The 26064-nt window shown below is 46.7% G+C and overlaps 1 protein-coding gene across 5 annotated transcripts in view; it reads left to right on the plus strand.

Annotated features, from left to right (window-relative positions):
- Window positions 1-26064, plus strand: part of LOC144109457 (proton-coupled folate transporter-like) — a 38728-nt gene that overhangs the window by 9367 nt on the left and 3297 nt on the right. For 3 of the 5 annotated variants that reach the window (XM_077642258.1, XM_077642257.1, XM_077642260.1), the window contains 4 exons: window positions 462-742; window positions 3875-4509; window positions 9409-9648; window positions 13394-13477. In XM_077642258.1, coding sequence (XP_077498384.1) covers window positions 462-742; window positions 3875-4509; window positions 9409-9648; window positions 13394-13477 — 1240 coding nt within the window. Of the gene's footprint in view, window positions 1-461; window positions 743-3874; window positions 4510-9408; window positions 9649-13393; window positions 13478-17884; window positions 18042-26064 lie in introns of all 5 variants that reach the window. The other 2 variants (XM_077642262.1, XM_077642261.1) reach the window with 1 other exon arrangement.

Consider the following 26064-nt stretch of genomic DNA (forward strand, 5'->3'; position numbering starts at 1 on the left):
TTGGCATTATTTGTTTGAAACAAAATTCTTTTTTTTTTTTTCACGGGGAAGCATGGGAACATTAAACGTAACCACAGTTAAAACAGGGTGAATCAGTGGAGTCAAAATAGTGGAAGAATGTTTGCACAACTTTTTGTTACTGCAGTTCAAGCAGTACTGTTGTACAAGTAGTATTAAGTTATGCAGAAAGAGGGAGTCACACAAAATAAATGTGCGCAAGTCATGGGGACACGAGTGACAGTAGTTTTCTCCTATGGCCACTGTTTTGTGGTAGGTCAGCCTCATCCTAATCTGCTGCTCTCTGGATGCTTGAGCAAAACTCTTGTCTCAGCCCTGGGTCCTCATCTTTTGAGAGGCCTTTGTTCTGCAGTGGACGTAGTTGGATTCATGATGATGATGATGATGGCAGCCAGAGATGGCCACAGCATTCTCACCTCAAGCTTGCCCTTTTGTTTGCCCAGATGACGAGTTTTGTGGACGCGACCGAGCCAGATGTGGTGATGTCGTCAGACAACAAGAAGACCCCGGCACCGCCCGTGCTCCGGCACGTTGACTGGCTGCACTTTGTGCGCACGCTTCACCTGGAGCTGTTCCTGTTCGTGTATGCCATTTCGTACTCGATGCGGCTGGTCATGACCCAAGACCTGCTGCTGTCCAAGTCGTGCCTGCTGCGCTACGGCATCAATGCCTCCGCCTGCCGCAACCTCTCCTGGAATGTCACCATCAAGGACGACGTCACTAGGTGGGTGGGCTTATTCTTAAAACATGACCGGTTCCTGTTTCTGGGCTTGTGGCTTTCTGTTGAAGATTTTGGGCACTTATTTGGGACACAAAGTAGATTTAATTATCCGTTGCCGTTATAAGAGTCAGGGCAAGTAGAAATGGCAAGCGCCTTCTGTCATTAGCCAGTGGCAAGTGGCCCATCTGCCATAGTGGGGAGGTGCCAACCTACCCACCAAGCTATGAGCGAACTTAGTATACTACGTCAGATATGAATAATAATAATAGTGCCGCTAAGTATGCCTTCTCAGGTATAACATACTTTCATGTCTGGACCTCCAGTTTAATGAACTTAGTGTGTTGACCTCGGATATAATGAACCCAAGTGTACCACCTCGGACAGAACGAACATTTGGCTGGTAAAGCATTCAAATGGTCTACTGAGGATTGCCTAAGAGTTTTTTAATTGCCAGCTCTGTGTTTGAAATTACTTGTTCCTGCACTAAGTAAATTTGAAGATTCAGGTTCACGCAGTGCAGCAAACGCAGGCCAAAGACAGAAAGACATACGGAAACAGCATTTAGTGTGTATCTTGTGCTGCATGAACCTGAATCACCATCAGTTTGATGGTTTTTCTTTCCTTAAATATGAAGATACCGTATTTATTTGCATATAATGCGCGCCCCATCTTTTTACCTGAATTTTTGAAATAAATAAAAACCTATTATTCGCATAATTTGCGCTCCCTGCTGTACCAGACCGCCAGCATGTACAGAGATGTGCGCGAGGCAGGCTTGGGATGATCGGCGCAGCCGCTTTGCCGTGTTAGCTTGCGAAAGGTGGAAGTTGCAAGGGCACGTATTGTGTGCTGTTTACCCGGCTCACTCGTGCTGGCGGTCGCTTTCCCGGGTGATAAAGTTTCACGCGCGTCCGAATCTGAAACTAGCCGACCGTTTGCTGTTCGCTTCACCGCTAGTCAGCTAGGCTGCATGCAAGGGTGCCATTTTATTGCGCCGATTATCTCCTTGCCTCCCACTGCTGGATTCACAATTGTATCGTTGCGCGTTTATAGCTTTGAGCTGTGCACGCACCATTATGCTATCCCGCAGGGAACTATAACGGGGGGCAGGGCGGGAGGGTGTATGCATGTTATATTTGGCGTCAAGTTTTTTTTTGGCCAGCGAGGGATGTAAGATGGGGCCCGTCTACATCCCGGTCTAATATAGAGTATATATCTCGCATTATGACTTTTGTAGCGTTTTTTAGGACGTGTTCAGAAAATTTTTGTTTAATTTGTGCACCCCCTTTTTGAAGCCCTAATTTAAAGAAAAAAGTGGGCAAATTATGCGAGTAAATGCGGTATCTCCAAGAGGACCAGCTGCAGTACAATGTCATTAATTTGAACTTCCTGTATATCTTATATTTTAGCTGATCATCTCGTCCTGGGTATTAAAAAAACTCTCTTTTCTTCAAACTCGACACAATTCAGACCACATTTTGCTTTATCTCTTTTGAGTTAGAATTACAGCAGAACCCCTCTATAGTAAAATCACTCAGACCAGCAGAAATCTTTACTATATAAGGGTCTTTACTGTATTAGTTGCTGGTGATGGCATGGCGCTGAGGATGCTCTCTGGCTGCTTACTGAATAAAAAGTGTTGCCTTATAAAAGAAACACTCAGAAATACCTTCCATCGTGCTATTATTGAACCTTTATGTGCATTATTTATTTTGAGTTATCACATTTTATGTTATCACGCTTTCGATTTCGTCTTAGTCTTGTGGAAGCACTGCACAAATGCAACGTGGCTACGAATATAACGCTAGTTTGATTCCATGCAAAAACCAAAACTTTGCATGAACACGGTGCTGTCTTCTATAGACTCAGCATCATGTAAAAGGCAATAGGTAAGATCTTAACATGCGCGACACAGTCAAGCATGGTGAAACCGCCCACACAATGCCGCCACTGCCATGCTGCGAATGTTGGCCCTTTCCTTACCTTCTCTACTCACCACTGCACCTTTGCTAGCTTTCCTTTCTCGGCATACCACGCCGCCTTCTTTCTACACTAATAGCCAGGTTTACTTGGTATATTTTCTTTCCGTGAGCACCGCGCGCTTTGCCCCATGGCTTTCAGAAAGTTGGGTTCTAATCATGGTCTTGATCTTGGTGCTGAAACCACCTCAAAAAGCACCGTTCTATTGTCTTCGATATTCATTTGCCTCCGAACATTAGCCTCACTGTCTTCGACTTCGTGCGTGCCACAATGTCATCTTCTGCGGAACGATGTCGCTACAGCTAGACGCTCTTTACTATAGCCATTTCTTGTACAAAAAAATCTTTACTATAAACGAAAAAAATGTACGGTCATCTATGGAAGGTGAAATGGGACCCCAGTTTCGCTTTACTGTATCCGAGTTTTTGCTGTATCTGAGTTTGTTATAGCGGGGTTCTACTGTATCAAGAGGCAACTGTATTCAACTTCTTTGAAGAAATTATGTTTTCAAGAATCCAGTCTCTTCAGCAGAAAGGCCCAACTGGGGTTTATCATTGAAGACAAAGAAGGCGATTCTCGAATAAAAGGCGCAAGTTTTCCTTGTTTTCTTCCTTAATTTCAGCGTTTAAAGGCGTGGAGTTCCTGGTTCCTTCACGTTTCGTTTTTTGTGCCCTTTTGTTTTTATTTATTTATTCTTGCTGTGCCGTGCCGTTCCTACCATGCTTTTATGTTGCTAGCTGGCCAATATGTATTACAATTCAGCAAGGAGCAAGGGCTCTTTACTGCTTAGTCCTTCCAGCCATCGCAAGCTCCTGCACAGTTGAGCTTCAGAATAGGATTAAGGCATGGTATGTTGCAATTTAACATCTGAAACTGGCGCGTCGGCTGTGGGAAACATTGTAGTCAAGGGCTTTGGATTAATTTTGACTACCTGGAGTTCTTTACCATGGGCTGACATCGCACAGTGCATGGGCGTCTTTTGCATTTCGCTTTGAAATTCTACTGCTGCGGCTTGTCTGGGCTACTGTTCTCATTTTGACTGTCCTCGTGACTCTGGTAGCACGAAGTGAGGGAAGCGGTGACCGAAGAAGATGCTCATGAAGGATCGCCACCAGTCTTCTTTGGAGTGACCATTGCCCTGCTCTCTGCTTCCAGGTATGCCAACATGCACAACCTGGCCCTGTTCCTCATCCAATTTGTGCCCGCGGGGCTGCTGTCCATTTTCGTCAGCCCCTGGAGTGACCGGTACGGCCACAAGATACCGCTGCTTGTCGCTATAGCTGGTGGCATCCTCCAGGACTTGACGACACTCTTCACCGTGATGTCTTTCTATGCCCCACTCTACGCCACCGTCCTGTGTGCCATTCCCAATGGCTTCAGCGGCGGCCTCGTGTCTGTGTGTGCCTCTGTCTACAGCAACGGCACACGGACAGCCTCAGCAGAGCTGAAGACAGTGCGGTTCGCTGTCATCATGACTGCGCTGACTTTAGGTTTCCAGTTGGGGTTGTTTGTGGGCGGCCAGGTGTTCCGCGCGGCAGCAGGCAACTACACGGCCGTGTATGTGACGTCGGCCGTCCTGCTGGCAGTCATGTATGTGTGGGTGGGTTGGACGGTGCCATTCAGCACCCAGCTGCACCGGTCAAGCAGGTGGGAGCTCCTGCGGGACCTGATGCGGCTGGACAACCTGCGCGAGGGTGGGCGGGCGGTGTTTCGGCCACGGCCAGGCTTCAACCGGGCCAAGCTACTGCTGCTCATGGTCTCCATCTGGTTCATCCTTTTCAACAGCGAAAGTAAGTGAGCCTTCCGACTCTTAGTGTGCTTCACGGTTGGGTTTGTGTTGTCAACTTCACTATACTTGTCAAAACTCGTCTGCACTATGCGAGACATTACTTCTTGAGAGTGAATGGCAGGTGCTAAACAGAGTTCGTAGTTCCTTAAAAAGATTGTTTCCGAAATAGCTGCATTGCTGAAATGAAACTGCATCAATGCGGTTATTGTGTGACCGGCAGTGTGGGTGAAACAAAACATGATTGTGAAGCGCACTGCACTTCATTTGAAAATGCAGGCTCCATTTCACAGCCTGCAGTTTGTGTCCTGGCATCACAGCACAATGCAATGCCCTTGTTCATAATGAGGCAACCGGCAGACATATCCGGGTCTTTCGTTAGTTGCATCTCGGATATGTCATCCGCCAGTTGGCTCATTGTGAACAGAGGAGACGTAGTACTCTTGAAACGTCGCTATTTTTTGGCCATGCTCAGTGACCAGTCAGTTTTGTCAGCTTCTAAGATCACTTGGCCATCACTTCACTTGTACTGGAGCTACTATTAGACATCTTTTCAGGTGCCGCTGTCACCTACTGACTGTTGCGTTTCTCGGAGACAATCGAATAAAAGTAAAAGCTCTCTGAGCCGTACTGCTGACTTGGTAGCGTTCAAGGTAGCATTTGGCAGCAATTTCAGTTTTACAATCTGCTTGCATGGGCTGCGTGCGAGATTTGGCCGGAATTAATGGTCAGAAATCCCCATTGTCTGGAGTCATGACAAACCAAAACAACACGCTCTTGCTGCAGTGGTACTGGTAGGGCCATCTTGCACTCACCGAAGTAACATGCCCTCCAAACACAGAGGTGGAGGAGCTGTGCAGTTGGCTTGAAGGTGATTTCTTGACTGCTTTATCAGTATTGGGCGCAGAAAACATTTCGCCTTCTATTTCTTCATAGCTGGGCTCTCAGTTGCAGCAGCGTTGTCTTGCTAGCATGTCTGCCGGTTTGTGGAATCGCAGGCTGCAGACACCTGTCTGGGTAGTTTGCTGGGGGCATCTACTGTTTGTTTACTTTATCAGGAGTGCAACAGCTGTGCCTACTGCATCATTTTGATACAGTTGTATATTGCTGCACCAAAGACGAAATTTGTTGAAATGTGCCAACGATGCTCCAGTAAAAGTTCTCAGTTGTGCTAGTTTTAGCAGATGAGCCTCTTTGGAAATGTGCAGTTTGGTTAGTGTATCAGATGTTTCCAATCCAGTCCAGCAGCCCCTAAGGTGGCTAGGACAGAATGCAACAATGGAAAAGCACGAGCATGCTTGGTGTTGCACAGAAGGTGAGTGCAAAACCAAGTACACGCACAGAGGGCAAGTGCTGAAGAAAGCACGAGCTAGCGGAAGGCAACAGAAGGTGCTGCCTCGGAGCAGCCCACTCTTGAAGTGCACAAGAGAGCTTTGGAGGGCCATGTAGTTCGTGGTGAGCAAGGCATTGCTCACTATTTGTGAGGAAATTAAGACATGAACATGGTAGAAAGTGGCAGCATGTTCTTAATGACAGGCGCATGATGGCCTTAGTTGCCTATGTGCCATAAAACCCAACACAACACACAAAAACAAACGGGCAAGCGAGCCTTGAGCAGGCACATAAGAAAACACAGGAAAACTCGAAAAGCTAAAGTTCGAAAAGGCAAACCTTTGATGTCATGTCAGTGGCATTTACACTAGTCATGTATGAACTGCTAGTGAGCTTATAGTGATATGCACAAGTAGTTTGGCTGTTTCATTTTCATTTATTAACCCTTAAGGGTCCCATTAAAGGGACCCAGAAAGGGCATCTCAATAAAAATGCGATATGTATGGGATGTTATAAGACGACTCTTCATAGTTATACTCCAGCAGGAATTATTTTAATGCTTTCTGTGGAAGCTGAGTTATATGCAGACAAAATTTGAACTCCCGCGTCTTTGCGCCTTTCCCTCTCCTCTCGCACGCCAAAACGGCGGCGCTCCTCCGCCAGTCCCACTTACTTGGCCGCTCCCCTACCTCCACCGGCTGCGGCGCGCACGGAGTGGCCGCGGCCGCTGCAGCACATGACATCTAAATGATTTTGGCTCTGTGAACCAATGATAACCCTCGGCTGCTGACGTCATTTGCAAGACGTGACATCGTCTGCCAGGTTTTCGTACAAAAGCCCGGCACCGCGCGTTGCCGTGACGTGCGAAAGCAGGAATCTTTAAAAATGTATTGTAAATTTACCGCTCGCTTTTGAGGTCTCGTACGCGGCATGGACGCTCGGTGGCCTGTACTCTACATAGCGCAATCATTTTAAAGCCAGGCTCAAACACCCCTTTCTGTGGCCCTTTAAGGATATTACATGGAGGGGGTGGGGGCGGATACAGTGGTGTTATACATATTGTCGCCGACAAACGTAGCGCGACTCAAAAAGGGGCTTTTTATTCGAACGGTCAAGTAGACCAACAGCGTGCACCGGAGCAGAAGCGTTGACTTCCTTGTTGACACCCGGGCCAAGTCATGCCGCTTGGCCGCATGGCGGCGCTCGCAGAATGTGATGAGCAGTGTGGCAGTATGAACGGGCAAATAATAATATCAGAACAGAAAGGTCAGATGAACAAGATTAAAAAAAAGAATAGCGAATTCAGATAGTCAAGTAATGACACACCATGGCAAAAAACATGCAGCAATACAGACTACAGCGATGCAAGCAGTGCTCTAAAACAAGCTGAACGGATTGCAGCACATGGTAAGGTCTGCATGAAATTACACTTCGTATTACTTAGTTGCATTACTCAGTCAGAACACCTCTTCTGGATTCAGCTCCGGTATCCAGTCATGGTCTAGTTTATTCAGATGCTACTCACGCAGACAAGCAGTTTGGTGTAGTACAAGTAGTGTGATCTAGTCAGATGCTACAGTAGGTGCTTTGAGTACAAATAAAAATTTGTTCGCAGTTTTCGTGCCAACCTTTTCTTGTTCGTCTTGTGTTCCTTTTCTTGGTCCTGTTAATATTCTAAGCATTTGAATCAGCCTGGTTTGCTGGTTGGTACAAATTGTGGGGTTGAGTTGGGGAGATAAGTACTTTCTCCCCACTCAATCGCGGCTGACACGGTTCAAAGCCGCCCGGACCCCACCCCGTGATCGCGTACGCTACCGAGCGCTCGCCGACCACGGCGGGCCTTGCTTTGGGGGAACAAAGGAACGACACATTGGCTGACACAAACAGGCATTTATTGCTACAGAAACAATAACGCCAGCTAGCAACAAGGTACGCTAATGAATCGAGGTCGTCCGACTCACCAGCAAGGTTCCGAGCGAATGTTCGCCCGCGCTAGGGCAAGGGATATAAACTCCGCAGGCCGGACGGGACGAGTACGGGAGCCTGTCTCCCCGTCGCTTCTTCGCCCCATCGGCGAAGAGCGGAGCCCCGAGCGACGCGTCCGCTCAGGCTCATTATCCCGGCCGAAGAGAGCCCATCTCCCGCGGGCAGGCTTCAGCAGTCCCCCGCGCAGCGACGCTGGCGCCCTCTCTTGCCAGCTAATGTAACTGACAAGGGAATCCGCTCAGCCTCGAGGTGAGACCGCCGCTGCACGGTGCCTCGCGGGAAAGCAAACTCAGGGGCTGCAGGGCAGGTCCCCACAAAATCGACCTCCACCTTGCTGGTTTCAGCAGAATTCATTGCTCACAGACCTTATCCACTGAAGCTAAAACATGATCGCACCGATGTTAGTTTTATGGTTTGTAGCCCTGTTGCAATTATGTAGGTAATTCTAAATAGCCCCTGTAAAAATTATGTATTTTTAGTGTTTTCTGTTTCAAAAGTAAGTATTCTTCCTCGTTAAACTGCTCCATATCTGCATTCTTCTGCTTCAAAAATTGCTCCAAATCCTATTCCAACTGTTGGAACCCTGCTTTATTTCCACACTACCCGGCTTCACGTGAGAGCATTGATGGGCAGGGAATGGAAAGTATGTGCAGGTTACGGTGGTGTAGGTGGCGAATGAGAGTAACATACAATGGGCACACCATGAAAAATTAGCATAATGTATGCAGGCAGAAGTGGGAAATGCATTTATTTGTTGTTATTTAGATAATGCTGTTCGCTTCTCAGAGGCTGTTACAGGACAAAGTGAAATTGAAGAGCGAAAGATATACGAGCATACAAATGTAGGCACTGGAACTTAAATCAAGAGTAAATAAAAGACACTAAAAGGTCAGTATTTTGACTGCAAGGGTGACAGTACATTCCAGGAAGAATTTTGTTAAAGGTGCACAAAAGAGGAATCTGAACTCGTTTTTTTACCGCGGGAACTCGTTGTACATGTTCTGAGCATTCTTAGAAACTTTGAATTATTGTCCTGTGCAACCGATTTCCTTAATTTAAATCAGATTAAACGTCCCGGCTCCTGCCTTTTTTTTTTTTTGAACTCAGTGCTGAAGTTAGGAGGAGTCAACCAAAGCGTGGAGTGCTTTTCAGCCAGTCCCGTGGCGGCTTGCCGCTCTGCCATCTGCAGAGTGATGCGTAAATCAAAGAGTTCATCACGCATTTTTGTTTTCGTGGGCTTAATTTGCGGCTATGTTCTCTGCCGACTGAAAACATTTATTCACAGCAACATAAAAAACAATAAAAACGAAAACGAAGCCACCATGGGACTGATTGGTTGACTCCTCCCACTTTCAGCATTGAGTTAAAAAAAAGGTGGGAGCCGGTACGTTTAATTCAATTTATATTAGGGAAATCGGCCGCACGGGATAATAATTTGAAGTTTCTAAGAATGCTTGGAACGTGTAGATTTGCATTTTATTTTATTTTTGCATTTTATTTCCCGACTGCTTGTGGGAAAAAAGAATATCTGAATGGTGGCCACTGGCGATTGTAGCTCATGTGACTTTTCTCTCTCTTGGTGCAGCGGCGCGCAACATCAACTACTTCTACACGGAGACCCGATTCGATTGGAGCCCCGTCAAGTTCTCCAATGTGACGGCTTTCTTCGGCCTCATGCAGCTGCTAGCAACGGCCGTCTGTGTGGTCGTGCTCAGCCGGCTGCTGCAGGTGCGAGACCTGGTGCTAGCCTGTGTGGGCGTGGTCGCTTTTGCCCTGCAGAACGCCGTCAAGGGCTTCGCCACCCACGAGTGGATATACTACCTTAGTGAGTGTTGCTGCCTCCTCACCTCCGAGCACGCAATTCTGGTAGAAATCACAGAAACAGTCCTCGGGGAGTTGGGATGAGTAGCTTTCTTAGTGCTCTAGCACTTGTAATGGCCATTTCCTGCATTTAGCCATTGTGTGTTTGTCTGTCTGTCTGTCTGAAGCCTCTTTTTGTGGAAAGCTGCTCACCTGCCCAGGTATATACCGGGCGTTTTTTTAATTGTTTACAGATCGTTTTTTTTTAAACCCCGCAAGAGATATGTCGGTGTGGTCTATGGTTTGTGCGGGTGGATTGTACAGCAAGGTGGACATTATGTACTTGATAGAGCTCAGTGATTAAACATTTAACTAAAATTAACTAATCAACTTTTTACTTTTGATGTCAAGGGCCAACATTATATAAAGAAATTGAAGGCTGTCAACATGGAACCTGAGTTCAGTTTCTAGATTTTCTTTATCAGCTATGCATTTTGAAATATTTAATGTCAAAAATGTACATTTTTTAGCTTGTAACATTGGCTTCCCGCAATGCACATTTCTAACGTCACTGGCCGTAGTATTGTTGCGGAAATCCAGTTAACTGCTTCCACGCCATTGAATAGACAAACGGCTTCCATATTTGCTGTATGAGAAATGCGAGCAACGCCATTTTAAATATGTGCATTGCGGGAAGCCAACTTAATGAGCTAAAACATGCATATTTTTGATATGAAATATTTTGAACCGCATTGCCGATAAAGAAAATTTAAAAACTGGATTCGGCTCTTATGTTGACGGCTTTCAATTTCTTAATATAATGTTGGCCCTTTAAATCAAAAGTAAAAAGTTGATTAGTTAATTTTAGTTAATAGTTTAATCACTGAGCTCTATCACGTACATTAAATCCACCTTACTGTACAATCCACCTGCACAGACCACACTGACTTATCTCTCACAGGGTTTAAAACAATGATCTGTAAAAAGTTCAAAAAAAAACACCCGATATATGCACCACTTTGTGTGCTGGTGAACAGCTTGCCCACCATGTCTGTTGGCAGCTCAATTAATCGTGAGAGGCTGCTCGGGAAGAACAACTTGGATTGCAACTTAACCCAAGCAACCCAAGTCCCACCGATGGCAACGCCTGCCATAGAAGAGCAGTGATGCATCGCTTGACCGTTGCACCACTGCGCCAGGAGTGCTAGGAAGGCTACCAAGATCTATGAATGGAGAGAATGACCAGTTCCGCATATATAGACATTAACCCATTATCACTGTCCGAACAACTGCCATCCGTGAACAATGGATATGAACAGCAGGACCGAAGTGAAAAACTGAATGGCTAGTGCACCTAATTCGCATTTGGCCTAACCTCGCAAATCGACCATCTTTTTTTTTTTTTATCTAATAGCATCTGTACTTGGTCACCAAGAGTTAGGTGAAAGAATTTTTAAGAGATACTAAAAGCATGCAGGGTGATTTTTTTTCAGCTTTACAGATTTTTGTTTTAAAAACTGAGAGGTATGTCAGTGTGGTCTGTTCTGCTGGATTGTGCAGCAGGGCAGACATTTTATACCTCATGTGGAGTAATACTTAGATGATGAAGTAACTTAAATTAGCTAATAAGCTTTTTATTTTATTATTGGTTTTAGCAGGCATGGTTACATTGCAAAATAGATGGCTGTCAACACTGAAGGTGAGCCCTTTTTTCAATTTTAAATTTTCTTAATCAGCAATGTGGCTCAAGACATCAAGCATCAAAAATGCGCACTTGAAAGCTTGTTGAATTGGCTTTCCCGCATTACCTAATTATAAAACGGTGTTGCTGCACCTGGTACTGTCGCCGAAATCAAGTCAGCATCTGTGAAATATAGAAACTGTGTCTATATGTGATGCATAAAACGTGTGAGAGGCGATGTTTGAAATTATGCAATGCGGGGAAGTGAACTCGGTAAGCATTCAAATCCGTATTTTTGACGCTCAGTGTATAAAACAACATTGTCGATTAAGGAAATTTAAAAATACAGCTCACCTTCGATGTTGACAGTCATCAATTTCGCTGTATGGCATTGCCCCCTAAAATAAAGAATAAAATAGTTTATTAGTTAATTTTATTTAACTAAGCGCTTAATTATTGATCCACACCAGGTACATAATGCCTGTCTTGCTGTACAATCGAGCTCAACAGACTGTGCTGACAAACATCTCAGTGTTTAAAATAAAAATTTGTGAAGGTTAAAAAGAATCACCCTGTATGTCTGCAAACCTTCCCTCCAAACCTTCCGAGTGTCTGAACACGACATCATTTCTACCAAAAATTGGCCCCACTTTTTCTTTCAATTTATATTTTGTCAAAAAAAGCACTTGCTGCCATAATTGTCTCTGGTGGTGCTTGTAATCTGACCAAAGCCAAAGTGATCTGACCAAAGCTATTGCAGCTGATGGTATATTTTATAGAGCTGGAATGTTCGGGCCTTTGTGACAAACCGCCACCATTTCCAAAAGTCTGGTGTATGTTTGCAACCTGTTTGTAACCTGTTTGTAGGGAGGAGCAATGTCTAAAACTTCAGCTTTTCAGAACAAATAGCAGATTTTTGGCGTCCATCCTGCACTATGGGATCTCCCATGTTCGACCCATAAGCCTCCCTCTCCCGTCTCTGCAGACTCCTGAATTTTGCCCTTGCCAGGCTGGCAGGTATAAAAGAGAAAGTCCAGCTATATGAGCGGTTAGTGCCCCAGAGTTTACCTTATTTTTACTCGGAACAGACCATGGATAAATAAGAAAATTACGTGAAGGCAAAAGACCATAGCAATGCCCCTCAAGGATTCTGGCAGCTGCGCTCAATTAAATGAACTCTTTGCTTTCACATGCAACATTGTTTTGATGGTAAGTCCATACCACTGAAACAAGGAGGTAGCTGAATGCAGTGAAATGGAAAGTAGTGTCGAATGCAGCGCGCTGCCTGTGCTCAAAGGTTGTTTATTTCCAAAGCTTGGTGAAAGGACCGGAAGGGGGGTCCGTGCCATCGGCACATCCATCAGCAAAAGCGCACATACTCGCACCTGTGGTGGAAAAGTGGCAAGGCCCTCTTTTAATTAACCGGGGGCTGACTGGACGATTTTATCGTTCTGGCCCACAGCATGTGCTCCCAGTGGTCTGCAACACTTTGTGGAAGAGCCTTTGCCTGCCAGGAGACTAATTTCGATGTGCAGTTTCAATTTTGTGAAGTGAACTGCATATTTTCCTAACTTTTGGTATATCAGCGTTTAAATGTAGTAAAATTCTACTATGCATTCTGTGGTTTCGAAGGCTTTTGGCTCATTTCACATCTGTATGGTAACAAGCCTCTCAACTGCCCTGTTCTTTCCTGCTTTATGTGTTGTCTGTCTCTACAATTACCATTTTACTTTTGATTGGCTAGCAGGGTGACCCATGTAAATTGACCGCTTCTGCAGCTGGACCCTATTAGGGAAGACACTCAGTCCGGAAGACAACTTGCCAACAGAAGAGGAGTGTCTAAAACTGTTCCAAGTTTTGAAAGCCAACTTGACGTGTTGTAGGATTTTTCAACGGCTAAAAAAATGTCTTGACTGGTGTTCTCGTCAAAAGCTTCGTATACAGTGCTGATTTTCCAGGGTTATGAAAGCCTTCAAAAGAACGAGGGTGCTGTGCGGCAGCACAGGAAGTTGCCCTGACTGCAAACAGGTGGCAGCGCTGACCTTGCCAGCTCCGACTGCTAATGGTCCTTCTCGATTGGCCTTTGCAGGCTATGTGCTTGGGTCGCCTGGTGGAGCAGCAGGTATCGGGATATCGTCCTATGCCTCCAAGTTGATCAGCCCACACGAAGCAAGTGAGTGCTCACAGGCATGAACCGCAAACAATTTCTGGCTTCTTTGGCACGAAATTCTCTAATTGGCCGAGAGGGTCATGACATCATCACTATGTGACCCATGGACCAATCATAGGGCACCACTAAGTTTCAAAATCTGAGGACCCCCAATACTTTGGAACGTGGTCTACCCCTCAAAATGGATTAGGGCGGATTAGTGGGGATTGTTTGGTAGATTAGGTAGATGGTGAGGATTGATGGGTCGGGTTAGTAAAGTCCCATATGATCCAATGAAAGGTACTGGAACATTCTAGAAGGTGATGACTCTTGTATACCATTTAAGGGCAATGCCGCCGGTTCTAGCGAGAGTTTTGGCGAGAAAATCACTACATTAGACACTCACTGCAGACACCGTAGCAGGTAACCTGTATGCTTTGTCTTTAAAAGAATGTCTTTAAAAGAAGGCCCCCAAGTTCTTTTGTTGATGTATCAGTTTTATGGTGCGAGGCAATTGCTCAAAATTCATGCAAGCTATAAGAGGGACATCGCATGCTTTACCAAACTTGTCACAATAGAAGATCAGACGAAGTTCCACAGGATCGCAGAGGGCACTGCTGCTTGCTGGGATGCAGGCAGTTCTTGAATTTGTGCACTCACCATGTTATGCACACTTAGAAACAGACTACCTTACTGCTTTGCATCGCATGGTGAACCCCAAACCAGTCTCAAAAGACTTTTTTATTGCAGATCTGGCATCTTAATTTTTTTTTTGCAGTGAGCTGACTTAATCATTGTGAACGGCCTGCACTAGTGATGGCCTTGAAATCAAAATATTGTGTTTGCTGGCTAGTGGGCACAACGTTACAGTGTTCTAGAAGGCATTGTAGTTGCAAGAGCAAAGCAGGTTTCGATGGGAGGCGCCGAGGCAAAAAAACCGGATGGCCACGCGGGGCGCTGCCGTCGAATACTGGAGGGGAAAAGCTGACCATCTGCGTTGCTGCGTCGTTGCATTCAGCAAGTTGAGCGTTTTCATTGGGAAAGTGTGGCACTTTAAGCTCGTTGGGATAATAAAAGCGGGTGAGTGCGTCCCTGGGAGACATGAACATATGCAAAAAGTCTACAAAACGCGGGTACTACTCTACACCCAGCCGACCGTGACCATTTCGCCTGAGGGACACCCTGAGAATGCATTGCCAACCAAAGGCACCTAGAGCAAATAAGCACCTGGGGCAGGGAAAGTACACTGCAGAGCAAGTAGGCGGCCAGCGAACGCGGCCAAAGTTGACAAACAGTTACAAGCGATGAGCAGTGAAGCTCGAGGAGGAGGTGAAAGAAGATTGGCTAAACGAAATGGCCGAGGTGAAACCACTCGGCAAATAGCACGAAACGACGGTAAAGCAAGAATGAAATGGTGTGGACGAAGAGTAAAAGGAACGAACGGAAGTGTTGGAGGAGAGAAAGTGAAACGTTTGGATCGGTTTTATCGGGTTCAATCCGGGGTTTAACCTCGTAACCTAAGTCGCTATTGGGACAATTGACTCGGGTTACGAAGAACGCCGTAGCCACTGTGGATAACTTTGAATCCCTAGGGTACGTTCTTTAATGTGCACTGACATCGCACAGTACACGCGTGCCTTTATAGTACTTCGCCTCCATCTAAATGCGACTGCTGTGGCCGGGATCCAACCCAAATCTCTCGGGCCTGCAGCCAAGCGCGCACTACAACCATTGATCAGTCATCACGGCGGCGAACGAAAAGGGAAGCGTGAAAAAAATACAATAAAGCAAGTGCTCATTAAGCAGAAAAAAGAAGGCAATAAATAAAACTATGGGAAGAGAGAAACAGATTAGAGACCTACGTACACACCGACGCGGACAGAAACGACATTTCCCTTTCTGTGAAAATGAGGGCTCGCTCATGCAGCAGAAGTAATTTGAACGGTTTCAGTTATTTCTTGGTAAGGCGGCTTTTATTTGTGATCACTGAGCAGCTCTCAAAGACTGGCAGGCAGCCGCAATCCCTGCAGTTACACCATTAAGGCGTCCGCCACGGTACCTTTGAATCACCCTTTCCATCGCTTGAGCACCAGTACAAAGTGGAAACGGGGCAGCTTTTTGCATATATGTGTCATGTGAACATAACAGCTGTTATTTTATTAGTGAATATGTCCCATCTGAGAATGTGCGTCCAAGCCCGAAATGAATGCTCTATTAAAAGCGGAAGTTTGTTGCATTGTTAACTGCATCAAAATTAGCATTTTATAATTCTAAAATTGCATTTATTTGGCTTGTGGTTAAGTTAAAGTTAAACTTAAATTTGAAAAACGGCCATTTCTAAGATTAGGCAGGAGCAACATGGAACTCAATCATAAGGTCTGCATTAATTAATTAGTTGTGGAAAAACAAAGCTTTGAGAAGCAAGTATTAGAAGAACCAGTAACAGTTTGGGTTGGCCATTATAATTAATGGTGCAACCAATTTAAGTGAACTTAAACAAAGAATAAGCACTGGCACCATGGGTAGAAAATCGCGCACTATAAGGCGATTTGCATGAATGGCCTTCATTAAATAGTGGGCGTCATACTGCCATGCAGCTGATGCTATATCCGACCGTCCCATCAGACATGAAATGTCCAACTATGGAAGGGTAGCTATAAAATCTCCTAGTAGCATTATAAGAACGCCTTGAGCTCATGATATTGTTACATGGCAGCAAGCAGGTGAAGACAGGGCAACATGACAGATTGCAATGGGAGGATTTAATGGTGGTGGGCCTAGCGCGAGCGCTCCGTGCCGCGCCACTGCCCACCTTGTCGTCTTCGAGTCCGTGACACTACCCGGGCCTGTCGAGCGATTGTCCCGATCACGCGAACTGGAAGAACGGCAGTGAAGATGAAACGCAGGGCGTGACGATGGGCATGACAGGAGGGATGAACACAGAAGAGAAGAAGATGCAGGGCTTGCCGTCACGATGAAAGAGATGAGCAGATCATGATCAGATGAGCGCTGCTCCAGGAAGCTTCTGGGCCGTAGCTAGGTCACCTTGAGGCGACGGTCGAGGCCCATTAACACACCGAACTGCATGGGCAGGGGCTGTGTTCGAATATGTTGGCGGCTTCTAGGGTCGGTGGAGTCATAGGTTCAAGTAGCGGTGTCGTCGTAAAGCTGGCGTCTTCTGTTCGGGGCAGGGGACGGGGCTGGGGTGAACGGCATGGTCGATTCTGGTCTGGCGGGCTGGGGCACAGCCAGGCGGTGCGGACAGGAACACACGACCGACGACCACGGCACACGAAGAACACCGAAGCTCCAGGACCAGGATGGGAATGAACCCCGCACCTCCACCAAATGTTGCATGACGGCAAGCAGCTGAAAGCAGGGCTACATGACAGATGGCGACGGGATGATTTAATGGCGGTGGGCCTAGCATGAGCTCTCTGCGCTGCACCACTACCTACTTTGTCATCTTCGAGTTCGTGACAGTATTTTAATAGCTATATAAAATTTTCACGAATAAAACTACAGTCAGAACGGTGGTAAATTATTGCATAGGAAAAAAATCAAGGATCCGGTGTCCTGTTTTGTGAACCTCAACGAGTGAGTGAAACAGTAAAAGGCACTTGCGGACTGATCGTTCAAGCGCTATCTTATTTCGTCTGGAAGATATTCCACCTGACCTTCTTGAAAATAAAAATAATGAAACAAAACCCCGGAAAAAAACAAGATTGGCAGTTGCCTTTCTTCAAATAGAACAAACTTACAGCCAAAAGTTGTAGGTTATGGTTGTACCATTCCAAGGGCTGCCCAGGATATCCTACGGGGGTGGCATACGTCGAAGGGGGAGTTAATTTTTGGGCATTGTTTCTCTTCAAGACAAAATAAAAAGAAAAAATTGTGGCATTGAGACAGCGATATATTGGTTTCAGGTAATTCAATGCAAAGATTGAACCGCCTAGTTGCTTGTGAGCGAACAAAATCAATTCCTCCAGTGACAGAAAGGAGCGCAGGGCAAATTTTCGAGGTAGCGGCCGCCATCCCTTGTCGTACGCCGTCACTGAAACACAGCCACTGATTTTCCTTTGAAAAGTTGAAAATAATTATTCATTCATTTTTTGCATCTTCATTGGCAGCCAAGCGGTGATACATTAAAACAATGGAATACTTATGTGATAATGCCATAAAAAACTTCGCGAGTGTCCTGTCGGCCCCTTGTAGCCGCGTAGTGCACATACCGATGATGCGCTGTTTCTGCTCCAGGAGTCTACGCCAGCACCGCGCCGTGGCAACCGCTTCTAAAGCCTCACGGGGAGAGAACCACTTTTCCCATTATGAAACCTTCTAGAACACAGTAACAGCGTTGAATTTTTGTGCTTGGCTTGACTGGTGTCTGGATTCAGGGCATCTGTTTCACTTTTTTCCTGCCGCATATAGCCAAGGTGTTCTCATTCTGGACGACATGCGAGTCTCTGGTGCCAGCGTTTGGGGACGTCTTCTCTTCGCTGGTGTTCAACGCAGCAATAAGCTACCAGCCTGGCTTGCCGTTCCTCATCGGGGCTGTCCTGCAGCTGTTTCCTCTGGCTGCACTTATGTGAGCGTGCTTCTGTAGTGACAGTTGTTAAAAGTGGCCATGACAGGCTTGTTCGTATTGCAGTTTTGTACTTCACGAAATAATGCAAGAGCTTGTGATATTCCAAAAAACATGATCGAAATTGAGACCGGGAAGCTCCTCCCATCAGCAGCAGCTGCTGTATTGAATGCTTACGTGACGTCACAGGGGCATACATGGTGTTGCATCGTCTGCTACCACTGCTGTAGTGCGTGCAACGAGGTCTCTTGTTCCCTCTAGTTTCTTGGATGATCGAAGTAGCAGTCATCCATCAGATACTAGTGACTGGTGCCGCAAAAGCAATAACAGTAACATCAGTTTTTGTCAGTATATTTAGGGTCCGATCACACTAGGCAGATGCAATGCTGATCAATGGTCAATGGGCTGGTCAGTATGCAGATGCTGTGACTGGTGCACCAGTCTGTCACACTACACCGACGATGCCAGCACAGCTAACAACTGCATATCGTAGCAGTGTAAAGTGTGCGCTTAGTGGGAACCAGAAGAGTGTGGTTGGGGGCTAGTTGGTACGACTTTTGATAAACTTCACAATTTTAAAATTGCGTGCGAAGCCTCATGCTAGCCACGGCAACATACACAATTTATGTGCACCAATGAAGATGTGCTTTCATTCGGTGCCTGTGCATAAAACCGGGCGGTGAGCTGTCTTGGGCAAAACACCATGCTTCAATACCACTTGTCACTTGCTGCCATCTCTTGGGCTTGTGCGGCCGAGCGAAAGCTCCACTACTTGTGAGGTGATGGGCTGAAAAACTACACTTGCGTCTACCTTATCTGTATAAAATAAAGCAACAAAAGCGGCTGCATTTCATATCTTCACACTTTAACACTAATCAGTGGGGAACTTTTGCCAGATTTTTAAATTTCGGTCGACAGTGGACCACTGGCACCTAGTAAGACTGCAGGATTCATGTCTACAATTTTGGCTATTGCAAAGAGTGAATTCGCAAGTTTTAGCACTTGCAAATGGCCGTCGAGCATAGTTTTGGTGGCAGTGACCTCAAAGCGACAACTGCTTACATCGCAGGACGTGCATACAATAAGGGAGAAGTGCCGATGTGACCCGGTCTGCAGAGCATGTACTGAAGGCAACCGGCAGCAGTCGTTGGTATCCACTGTGGAGAAAAAATTTGGCTGTTTTCATTAATACAAGTGGTGGGCAAATGTATTTTTCGGTAAAACGATTTAAAATCTATTATTGGTGACATTGGAGGAAGCAGGTGCGATTAGTGGGAACCGCAGGTCCTATGTGAAGCACTTTCGAAGCAGGCGATAGCACCATCGGTGGTTATTACAATGTTATTGTTGTGTGTAATTAAGTGAAACTCTAATTTGTGAGCAAGAGTATATAATATTTTAGACAAGGAGAGTCCACCTTGCGTTCTGTGCCATACAAACAAGCAGTACTGTTTGTCTACAGCTGTGTAAACACAACCTGAGCACAGGGCTACAATTGTCATAATCGTCGCATTCCTGGGGGAACTTCGCGCATGCACAGTAAACGCTAAATGGTATACTATTATATTGAAGCACTCATTTAGCAAATATGTGGGGTTTTTGCCTAACAATGTCAAGCAGCAGAAAAAAAATTCTGAGGGCACTTAAGTCTGATCATGTGCAGGAATGCGAAAGCATGTAACTTTCTAGAACGCGGGTATTTTCCCACGGCGCCTGTAGGCCTTGCATTTTTTCTGTTGTGTTTGTTTTTGTGAAATTTGTTTATATAGCTTTTGTTTTTTCTGATTTTTTTTTAAATTTCTTAATTTTCCTTTGCTTCTTTTTCATTTTATTTTATTTGTTTTTACTTTTTTAGTTTTTATTTGCATATTTTATTATTATTTTAATTTTGTTTTTTGCGCTTTTTGCTTATTACTGAGTTTAACTAATTGCTAATTAATTAGTAATTACTAATCACCCATTACTTAGTAAATGCTAAGAATATATGGGCTATAGCAATTATGCCATTGATGACGTAACAGTGTGACACATTTTGCGGACGGACGGACAACGATAAGCCATTAAAGGCTTTCGCCTTAAAAAGCGGCAAGTCGCGTATAGCAGTGGGAACCGGAGGTTTCGCTTAGCACTGGGGCGAAATAAAGATGGTGGTGGCTATTTGTCGGTGCCGGCCGTGAAACATTCAAGACGCATTGGATTTTGCCAGCAGCTTGGCTTTGCAAAAGGGTTCTACCAATCAAAAAGAATGTGTTTTCGACTAACACACGCACACAGCTAATCAAGCATGCATGCAGCGGGGAAGCCGTCGCACTCTGCACTTTTCTCTGCTCCTTACTCTCATGTCACCATATCATAATATGAGTTTAATTATCAAGCCGATAAATAGCAGGCAAGAAATTGGTAGTCAGCTACTGAACGCCGCTGCCACAGCCTTCAGGACGCACATCTGCGAAGCCATGCGCGGCACGTGCCACTTTTCACATACGGGAGCACTTGGCTGCTGAAGAGACACCACACTCATAACATACAAATAACATGCTTCTAAGTTTAAATAGTACAGCAGGGGCCCATTGCTTTCTGTTTCTTCAACAACCAGATGGTGGGCACCACGAACAAGTCTGCTTTCCTAAAGACCACTAAGCTCGCAAACTATCCTGGTGGCTTCCGAAAAGAGAACATAAAAAATGCATTTTATTTCACCTAGTTAAAAAAAAAAGACTTTCAGGCAACTGCAGTCCATGGTGTGCATGCAAGTACCTCAACGCCATGAACAGCATGCAGCAGATGACGCGGAGTGGGTATGCCCTTGTGACGTCAGTGATCAGAGGTTGCCAGACCAGGAAGCTGTTTGGAAAAGAAGTGAAAAAAGCAGTTTTAAAAATATCTACCGCACTAAGTGAACTGAAGCTGAATTGAAGCAGTGTTTTTTCTTGGCTTTAATGTTCTCAAGAACAGAAATTTTTCAAGATTAGCTTTACATTTAAGCACAACTTGATTGCTGCAGCTGCCTGCTAACTTCACTATGAACCGTGCTGTCACAGCATTACGGGAACTATAACTTAACTGCTGCACTGCACATCGGTTTGAAAGTGAAACGGTCTCTTAAGTTCCTTTTTTTTGGCTCTAGGGCACTTGCTAAGGGCGGAGTCTGTGCACAGTCAGTTATAGTTGTCGACCATTTATTCGGACTTCACGGGGAGTGAGGAAAAGTCCGAACAAATAGGTGTCCGAACAAACATTCAGAAAAAAAGCCCTTTATTTTTACATACTTACTCAGGCTCAGCAATCAGCTTAAAGAAATCGTTGACATGCAATCAAATCAGTCTGAATCTCGGGGAGGGTCGTACCATCATTATAGGCAGCTGAAAGCAGTCGCTGCTTGTACAAGGTCCGCGGGCTACGGCAGCAGCGCATATGATGCGTCACGTTTCGACTCCGAGTTGTTGTTCAGGGGGGAAGCAGAAACCTGATGAATGATCTCGTTGTCCGGACTTCGGGTGGCTGTCATCTCTAAAATTTTTCTCTGCAAAGTGGAGGAAGACTTGGTTGCTGTGCCAAGAATCTTGTTTGCTTCGAAATGTTAAATTCCCGGGCCGCTGCGCTTTAAGACCGGCCACTCTGCACTTGCTGAAAAATGGCGATCTTTTTTGCCATTGTCATTGTAGTATAATTACCACGCTTGACAGCATTCCCCATGCAGACTATGTGGGCACTCTCAATGTCATAAGAAACTTGATGCAATGTTTCTGTATGCCGCGTTGGATCACTGCAGCCTCGACACAGCACACAAGACAAATGCCATCACACGATCACATAGACACCAGTTCCACAGACCAAAACGTGGCATACTCACAGCATCATACACATGGCTGTTCACCGTCATACACGAAAAAACAAACACAAGCTGCTGGATTGTCTATACATGGCTTAGGCCCGTTTCACATGCTGTGTCTAGAATGAAAATATTTGGCGTAGTTGGTGATGCCGCAGTGATTTTCGGTCAGCGCTTTCACATTCAATGCGTACTCAGTCAGTTGGAGGGGCATGCAAGGTTGCTTGATCTTCGCATAGGCAACCCATGATTAAACACAACAGAAACGCTACATGGAATACGTTCATGACGTTATGACCGCGGTACATTTAGTTGCAAGGCATTATTTCGTATGTTTTGTTAGAATTAAGTTTTGCTTCCAACGCGGCAAGAGCTGCCACGTGACTTCACGTCGCATGCCGTCTCTGCGCTCCCCATTGGTCAGTCACAGAGTGAACGCACCGACGCTGCGATTGAATTCCAACTGGACGGAGCCCAATCGCAAGCCATCTGCAGCTAGACTCTTCCCAGTCACAGACCGACAGAATTCGCAGGGTCGCAGGCAAAAATTGCATGCATGTGAAACGAGCCTTTGTCGACTGAGCTGAGACTGGAACTGCTGTAGCCACTCTACTGGAACACGCAGAAATGATGATGATGAGTGGGCATTTGCAGTAGTGCCTCCTCATGGGGCAGCAAGGGGCACAGTTGAAAACAAAAATGGTGTTCAGCGGGTCGAACCAAGATTCGGTCACTGTCAGTGGGGCGAAGTGCTGTCGATCGATTTGGCTCAGGGAGTATCTGAAAAATCAAACCAGAGGCTGCAAGGTGTTCGAAATTTCGCCATTTGTTATTTATTACACTATATGGGGAGTGCGGTGGTGCCGTGAAGCAGTCCAAATAATCAAGCAGTTCCGAATTTTAGAGGTCTGAAAAATCAGTCAGCGACTGCGCATGTACTCTGTTGAAGAATCAAGCCTTAGCAGTGATGAAGCATAGCTACTGGAGGCAAAATATCACCAAAGTGATACGAATTTTGTGCAGGGCCAACATTCAGACGGATTTCTGCGTACATGCCGAGTGCAGTACATGTGCAGTGATTATTTACTGTGCTTTTAGAGATCTGTTATTATGACTTGAGGAAAAAATTTGTCTATCCGAGTTGCACTTCATGTGTCGCAATACATAATGAGCACAGGTGGAGAGGGAAAGAGATAAAGCTACTGGCTGGCTGTTTTACACATAGTAGTTTTATACAAATATATAATGCATTGTTTGTGAGGGTAAAGCAGTGTAACATGCCTGTCCTTGTGCTTCGACATTCGCTAGTTTATGACCTCACATGACTACTATTCCATGTGTTTGGGTCTTCTGCTTATTCTTGGATAATAGTGAAATACCTGCAAATCATGCATTAGCAAGGCTTTGGTGGTGCTGCAAGCATGTTGCTGTAATTGTCGTATTGATAAATGATGGGGACAACTTGCTGGCGACCAACAATGTGGAAGCGCTGCCATGGTCTAGTGGGTTGGGTGCCCGCCTCGGCTGCGGGCGGTGGTTGGTTCGAAACCCACCGCCGGACACCCACCGGTAAAAATGGGTACAAGCGGCCCCCGGCCTGGCGCCCGGCTTTCTTTAGGGGTGTTCGCTTGGGAGAAGCTCCGTAAACTCGCGGGCCAAGCCTCAATTTCGGACAACCTCGCAGCCTGCTAAAGGTGGTACCTGTGGAGTTCGCTGACCTTTCTGCGAACTCGTTGGTCTTGTGTTCTCAAGGAAGGCCGCTCCAGTGGGGTCGGAAGTCCCCAACAAAGGAGCCCGTCCCGTCCCTGCCTCCCCTTCGTGCGGCGGACGGCCTCGTTTACGCCGCGCCGTCACGGGGATGACCCTCCGGGAAAAACGCTAACCATGTACAGCTGTCGACATGTGGTTGTTAAGGGGTTGACGAGGTTTCGGGGACGCACGAGATATGGCTGAGTATTAGCCGAGTGACCGGAAACCCACTATTCCCGTAACGACTGTGTTTTTCTCGCGCGGTGTATTCTGTAAACACTTTAGGGATCGTTTTGTCGCGTGTGCGAAAGAGATAGGAAAGTGGTAACGGCTGGGCCGTGGGTGCCGTGAGAGAGAGTGGTCGCGTTTGTGCTGTTTGTGTATTTGATTGCAACCTCTCCTTTCCCAAATGTTTAATCAGCAGTCTTTCCCCAATCTGTGATTAGTTGGCGGAAACCTTATTTTCCTTTCCCTGACCACTGATTGGTGAGGGGTGTCGTTTGTTACCTTATTGGTTGCTGTCCCCGCTAAGGGCGGAGACAGAGGGTTTAAAACCAAGCGCTCTGGGTTGAGCGGGGGCTGAATTCGTCTGATCCACGATTTAGTCATGTAAATAGTTTTCTCCTTGCTTTGTTTCTTCTCGTTTTTTTACCTATGTTGTAAATAAATAGTTAACCTTCTCCTTTCCTTGAGTAATGTGAATGTTTGCGAGTAGAACCACCGGGTCATCAAGAAACCCCGATTTCATCATCAAGTAGTTTCCTCTCATCGCCACCGGAAGGGGAAACTCAACTGTACCCCTTCGGCCAACGTGGTTCAAGATCAAGGTTCAAGATCAATGTTCAAGATCAAGGTTCAAACCTTGATCTATCTGCTGCAGTAGCAGCCATAAAAAAAAAGGGCCACAAATGGGCTTCTACTGCACGAGGCGGATTTAAGGTTGTTGACGGCGGAACTTATCGCTGATTCGTCAGAGCAACTGTGGTCAAGACCCTCTTTCCCAAACATCTCACCCAGAAGAGCCGAACACCAGGCCGGGGGATATCTTGTACCCATACAAAACCGGTGGGTGCCCGGCGGCACTGGGGATCGAACCCAGCACCTCCCGAATGCGAGGCGGATGCTCTACCACAAGGCCACGCTTCGGTAAAGAACTTTTCGGTCTGCCACAAGAGTTCCCCCCCAGCCATACACGGAGTAGGCCGGGGCCAGACCACTTTCCAAGAAGCGAGTCCCATAAGTTGGAGCAAAGCTCGACAACTGGTGGACCCCCACACCAGAGACTGCTCTTGTACCAATTTAGGTTTGGTCATCCTCGGGCCTGAAAGCCCTCCCATCGAGCGTGGCGGGCTGGTCCACTACTGCCACCTCGTTGGTCATGTCTGGGTCCAACCCAGGAGCTTCGGATAGGCGGGGTCGCTACTCCCCGTGGTGCGCTTCCGTGCTGCGCACCCCTGCCAGACGCCAAAGCGCCCTCGACTTCGGGTAATCTCTTCGTGCCGCACTCCAAGCGAGAGCCCGATTCTATCAAATTTTATTAAGCGTCTTGGCTTTGACGCCGGCCCTGGTGTACTAAGTCAGGACCTACCGCCTACGTACCGGGAAGTGCGAGTGTGGGCTTCATCCCACACCCCTATGGTCTCACAGCAGTACTACTCACAGGCTCGCAAGGGACGCAAGCGCCAGTCCTGCTTTCGCTTCACCCTCGGTCTCTTCGCCTACTGAGACGCCCGCAGGCCTCAGCGTTTCCCAGAGATGGCCCTGGTTGCCCGGAGGGGGACCGAGGACAGACCCAAGCAGCGCTCCCGAGTGATGTTAGGGCTCGGGTTACACAGGGACGCACGCCCCTACCCCTGATGACTTTAGTCATCGGGGATTTCCCTGCAGCGTATTCGCTTGAGACAGCCACAGCAGCCTATCCCTAAGCTGCCGAGGCGTATGAACTCTCTCGCTTTCGGTGAGAGGGAGAGGGTCACCACAGCCCTTCACAGGTTCACCAATGACAGTCGCCCCCAATAGACTGGGTTACAGGAGCACGCAACTGCTCCCGGCGTTACGCCTAGGGCCTTCATCGCCGAGGCCCGCCGCCCGCTGGGTTATAGGAGGACGCTACCCCTCCAACAATTACCCGGCCTGGGAGCATCTCACGTACTCCACAGCTCCGGTCGCAGACTTGGACTACGTCCAGGGAGCCAAACCTTCCGGTTCGGCCACCGAGAACAGACGGCCCAGTCAATCCAGCCCATCATCAGCGAAACTGCCAATGTTCTGGTTGAGGCCGCGGATCACCACCTTCCAAAAACCGTCGGCCCCGAGGCGCCGTAGCCCCTTTAGGGAGCACGAATTAGCCCTATTTTGAGTAGGGTCGCCCCGGGTGAGAGCTCACCCATGTTACTGAGAACCCAACCTCAGCCAGCCTTCGGCTTGCTTTACAGGCTCACGACA

Source organism: Amblyomma americanum, chromosome 11, assembly GCF_052857255.1.
Source record: "Amblyomma americanum isolate KBUSLIRL-KWMA chromosome 11, ASM5285725v1, whole genome shotgun sequence".
Classification (NCBI taxonomy): domain Eukaryota; kingdom Metazoa; phylum Arthropoda; class Arachnida; order Ixodida; family Ixodidae; genus Amblyomma; species Amblyomma americanum.